Below are 5133 nucleotides of genomic sequence, written 5' to 3'. Positions count from 1 at the left end.
GGCAGGTGTGGTGCCTCCCTGCGTGCGGCCAGCCAGCACTCGCCCATGATGCACCTGGAAACTGAAGAAGCCTTGTCTGCAGGCCCCAAGGTGTGGGGGCGCCTCCAGGGAGGGAACCCGATTTGCCCATCCTGGTGCCCACCCTCAGCCCAAGGCAAGGCCCGGGAACCCCCTAGGCTGCATTTTCAGAAAGTCTGGATTGGCCACTGTCTGTGCCAGGCCAGGCGCTTCCCTGTGTTGGACCCCAGGCCTTGATTCTGGCCCCTCCCCCACTCCAAGCCCGAGCCCCTGGGGAGCAGTGGAAAGGAGGGCGGGGGTTGGGGGGGGCGTGAGCAGGGAAAGCAGGAGGCAGCAGAGGTCTGGGCTTGTCCTGGCGCCTGGCTTCCAGCCGCTGAGTTCAGGAAGGAGGAGGGCTGAGGGGTGGGGGTGCTAGTGCTCCCGACCCCGTGCCCCCAAGACCTCCTCTAGACCTTGTTTCTGCTGCCAACATTCTGCTGGCACCGTCATGCCCAGGGACCCAGCTGGCTCCAGGGACTGGGTGAGAGGGCTTGGGTGCTGGACAGTGGCAGCTTTCTCCAGAGGGTGAGGGGGAACAGGAGGACAGGCCACGTGATGTGGAAGTGTCAGGGGCTGGCGCCAGCGGGGCCCCCTCAGAACCTCACTTCCTCACCAGTAAAAGGATGTTGGAAGGGGCCAACTTAAGGACCCATGACGGCTCCTCTCTCCCCTGATATCTGCCTCCAAGATCAGGGCAATCAGGTCACCACTTCAGGAAGCCCTCCCCGACTGCACTGTTCCGATGACTCCCAGTTCTCCGAGAGCTCCTGCCATGGAAATCGCCCACTTTCTCGCACAGGTAAACTGTGTCTGAGGCTGCTGTTGATGGTCCTGCTAGGAAGCCCCCGGGACAGGCAGCTCACATCTAGGTGGGCAGCCCAGGCCCTCACTGGCAGTCCTGTCAGAGACAAGGCTTTCTTCCCATGGAACCAGAACCTGGCTGCCACCTCTGCTTCAGTAGGTGTCTGTCCCTGCCTGCAGGGCACACGGCCAGTGAAGCCTCAGGTGCCCCATGAGGATGGGCCAGGGCTGCAGGGGTGCCCTCCAGCCCCAGTGAGGGGAGCCTGCTGCCCAGCAGCTTCACACCAGACTTGCACTCCTGGTCTGCCCAACACCCCTGGACCCCTTAGCTCTACCAGGCCCTATGGGAAATCCAATGTCCCAAACCCGTTTTCCTAGTGGCTTCCATGCCCCCTGGCCTCAGTGAGTCACCCCTCCCCACCTGTCATTCCCACCCCCCACCCCATGCCAGTCACCGCTCTGTCACCGAGCCCTACATCCTGCTTCCCGAGGCCTCTAGGGCATCCTCCTTTCACCTGCCCATGAAGGGCTGTGCCTGATGAATTCCAGGCCTCAGAGCTTGGAGTGACTTCCTCTCTCTGGGTGAGGGCACAGGTCCCCCATATTAACTGCCTTGTCAAGAGAGACCCCAGCTACCCTAAATAAGACCCGGGGAGCCTGGGACCAGCCATGGGACAGGCTCAGGATGCTGATGTGGGGCTGCCTCAGGGGCTCCTGCTTGCACCCTCCCTGCCCCGCCAGGGTCCTGGAAGGAACGCCACACCAGCCCTGCACCTCTGGCCGGGTCTCACCAGGTCCAGTAACATCCTTAGGGAGGGCGGCCCAGAGTGTCAGGCAGCACGAGGCAGCCCACCTCGCCCAGGTGAGGCCTGGCTCAGGAGCTGGCTTGTCCAGGCCATGCCAGGAGGAAGGGCCAAGGGGTCCCAGAGCTCCCCGGCCTGAGCCCACAGTGCTCCCAAGAGCTGTAGGCTGGCTCTGCCCTCTGCCCTCCCTCCAGCCCAGGGCCACCCTCCCTGCAGCAGGCCCTGCCCCTCCAGTTCTGAGCTCTGTGCTCTGGCCCGACTCACCGTCACAGTCAGCGTGGTCTGCGAGGACAGGGTCAGCGGGAGGCCTCTGTAGGCCCCCCCACAACCCAGCGGGGTCCGCCGGGCACAGCAGAGCAGCAGGAAGGTCCCGGGGCCAGTGAGCGGACAGGGAAACCTTCGGGGAAGGGAGGGCAGTGCCTGGGCTTAGGGGCCAAGTCTCCCCCCGCCACGGGTACTCTGAGACGGTGAAGTTGGGGGGCTCTACCCAGCACCCACCGCCCCTGGTCTGGAAGAGCTCACTGCCCTCAGGGACCAGAGCAGGAGATGGAGACGCCTGGTCCCAAAGCAGGATGAAGGCTGGTGCCCCTCCAGGACGGCCGGGGGCCGGAGCACGGTGGACAGAGTCCTGGAGGGGAGGCGTCCAAGGCAGGGCTGGTGGAGACACAGGGGCCCTCAGTTTCCCTTGAGTCTCTGCCTCCACACCCTTCCCTCCCCCATCAGCCCTGCCCCTGCCCCTCTCCCAGATGCACCTGGTCCGGCGCTCACCTCTCTGCAGGCACATCCACACGCTTGGCCTGCTGCCTGCCCGCCCCCAGGATGGCCTCTTCCTCTCCTCACTACCCTGACATCCTGACATCTCAGCAAGATGCCCTGCTTCCGTGGGTGTCCTTGTCCCAGGGCTCCATGGGCGGACCTAGCAGTCCTGAGCCCCGAGCCCAGGAAGGCAGGGCCAGCGCCTACTCCTGCCTTGCTAGGCCCGTGGGCACAGCCCTGGGCACCCACAGGGCAGCTGCTTAGGCTTGTGACTCTGCTGACCTTATCTGAGGGTGGGGGGTGCAAGGGAAGGACTGGAAGGTCCGAGACAAAGTGATCTAGGGACAGACAGAGAGCCAGAGAGAGGGAGACAGGCAGTGAGCTGCAGAGTCAGCTGAGGCTTCTGTACATAGCCCGGAGATGGGGGAGGGCAGACCCCTGCCCTGGGGGGTAGGCAGCCAGGGGCCGAGGTCCCTCCAGGTGGCCGTGGCTGGGACAGCCGGGTGCCGAGCTGGTGGGTGTGGGCCAGCCAGGGCGGGGCAGATGGAATGCCGCCCCCTGGCTGGCTGCCCACCTTCACCCCTCCCACCAGCACCTGTCCCAGCTATAAGGCCTCCAGAGAGGAGGGGCCCCACTGCTCCCAGAGACGCCCCAAGATGAAGACAGCCCTGCTGCTCCTCGTTGCTCTGGCAGTGGCCGCCGGGCCAGGTGGGTGAGGGCCTGGGGTGGGGTGGGCAGCTGGGACCTGTGGGACGGGAGGCTGGCAGTACTGGCCTTTAGGCTCGGAGCATCCTGGACTCCTGGGATGCTAGACTCAGAATTTAAAACCAGGGCGCCTGGGTGGCTCAGTCGTTAAGCATCTGCCTTCGGCTCAGGTCCTGGGATCGAGCCCTGCATCGGGCTCCCTGCTCAGCGGGGAGCCTGCTTCTCCCTCTGCCTCTGCCTGCCTACTTGTGATCTCTCTCTCTCTCTCTCTGTCAAATAAATAAATTAAATGTAAAAAAAAAAAAAAAACGGATTTAAAACCAAATGAACCCACATCTTAGCTTAGTGGAATCAGACTTCAAATATCTCAGAATCAGCGGCCGGGACCCGACACGCAGAGCAGGGAGAGAGGCGGGGAGCTGTCTCGAGGAGCCCCCCCCGCCCCTGGGAAAGACCAGCCACCAACAGGCCCGAGGGGTCCCACGGTCCCAGCCGTCCAGGACTGTCGCCTCCCGACTTGTCCGGAGGTTGTGCGCAGGACAGGAGCCCCTGCAGGGCCCGGTCGGTCTAGGGCAGGGGTGGCAGAGGGCAGGGTCCAGACAGCGACCCCAGGCCTCCCTGTGTCCCTCGTCCCCCCCAGCCCGTGCTCTCCGCTGTCACGTCTGCTCCAGCTCCAGCAACTGTGAGAAAGCCCAGAACTGCGCGGCCAGCGCACGCTACTGTCGGACCAGCACCAAGGGTGAGTGCTCCAGGGGCGCGGGGCCGGGGCGCAGCTCTGTCCAGGTGCCCCGGGGCTCAGGGGACCGTGGCCGGAAGGCTGGCGGGAGGGTGTCGGTGGCGGGTGGGTCGCGGTGGCGATGGGGGCCGGAGCAGGGACTCGGGGTGCCTCGGAGGCCGGCCGCGTGGGCTGTGGGGGGTCAGAAGCCGCTGCCCAGCCTGACCACGCCCACGTGTTGCCAGTGGAGCCCCTGAGGGGGAACCTGGTGGAGAAGGACTGCGTGGAGCTGTGCACGCCCACGAACACCCTGCGGGGCCAGGTGAGCAGCGGGGCGGCCACCACCCTGTGCTGTCAGGACGACTTGTGCAACTGGAGTCTGCAGAGCCGCGCGCCCGCCCGCACCCTGCTCCCCGGCGCTGCCCTCCGCCTGGCGCTGGCCCTCGGCCTCCTCGCCCTCCTCGTGGCCCCCAGCCTGTGACCTCCCGCGGGCAGGGGCCCCCATCCCTTTCCCGGGGGACTTCCACGCCCCCGGGGTCCCTTCCTCTTCCTGCCCGGGGGACTCCGCGGCCCCTCCCACGGGCGCCATGAAGGGGAGGTTGGGACGCCCTGGGCTGAGCCTGCCTCCGAAGGTCTGGGGGCTCCCTCCCCCAAGACAGGAAGATGTACTTCCCTGAGCAGCAGGAAAGCAGCAGACAGAAGGCGTTCTGACCCCTTCTGATTTGACATTAATTCTGTTCCGTTTCCGTTTGTTTTTCTACTTGCATAGGAATAAATGCCTGAAAATCTGCGTGGTTGTGTCTGTGCTATCCGGGGTACAGGAGGTGGGGAGGAGGCCGCCCGGCCACACAGGCCCCCAGTTTCTGGGGCTTGTCACCGGGGCCAGTCTTGGCAACGTCCACGAGGCCTGAAATGCCACTGTCACTCCTCACCTTCAGAGGAGACACAAGCCTCCCCAGGCACCCTCTCTGCAGCCCCAGAAGGGAGGGATGCTCCTGGGGGGTCCTGAGTGGGAGCGTAGGACAGAAGGCTTGGGTGCTCTTTCTGGCACCCAGCCCAAGTGGTCAGACAGACATACACACACACGTACCATCTCCACCCTGGGAAGGCTGGCCAAGGGCGCTGCTGAGCTCACCTGGACGGGGTCAACCCGAGGTAGGTAAACTTACCTGGGTCCTACTGCCTGGATCTGGGCCCTACTGCCTGTGTTTGGGGTCCCACTGCCTGGGTTCGGGGCTTGCTGTCTGGGTCTGGGCCCCTTGCCTGGGTTCAGGGCCCCACTGCCTGGGTCTGGGC

The 5133-nt window shown here is 64.9% G+C and overlaps 1 protein-coding gene across 1 annotated transcript; it reads left to right on the top strand.

Annotated features, from left to right (window-relative positions):
* The first annotated feature begins 579 nt into the window (after window positions 1-579).
* On the top strand, window positions 580-4318 carry LY6D (lymphocyte antigen 6 family member D). The gene is made up of 4 exons (XM_035012064.1): window positions 580-856; window positions 3010-3125; window positions 3763-3861; window positions 4083-4318. Exons 2-4 carry the CDS (start codon window positions 3074-3076, stop codon window positions 4316-4318), a joined length of 387 nt encoding a protein of 128 aa, XP_034867955.1. The 5' UTR covers window positions 580-856; window positions 3010-3073.
* The last annotated feature ends 815 nt before the right edge of the window (window positions 4319-5133 follow it).

The sequence above is a fragment of the Mirounga leonina genome, unplaced genomic scaffold (assembly GCF_011800145.1).
Source record: "Mirounga leonina isolate KUSES-001 unplaced genomic scaffold, KU_Mleo_1.0 Mir_165, whole genome shotgun sequence".
NCBI classification, from domain to species: domain Eukaryota; kingdom Metazoa; phylum Chordata; class Mammalia; order Carnivora; family Phocidae; genus Mirounga; species Mirounga leonina.
The sequence above is the reverse complement of the archived record's forward strand: the minus strand, read 5'-3'. Positions and strand labels throughout refer to the sequence as shown.

Coding starts and splice junctions, on each gene's coding strand:
- LY6D (XM_035012064.1), top strand. CDS start 3,074: ATGAAGACAGCCCTGCTGCTCCTCGTTGCTCTGGCAGTGGCCGCCGGG. Junction 3,126..3,762: donor GGCAGTGGCCGCCGGGCCAG/GTGGGTGAGGGC, acceptor CGTCCCCCCCAG/CCCGTGCTCTCCGCTGTCAC. Junction 3,862..4,082: donor CTGTCGGACCAGCACCAAGG/GTGAGTGCTCCA, acceptor ACGTGTTGCCAG/TGGAGCCCCTGAGGGGGAAC.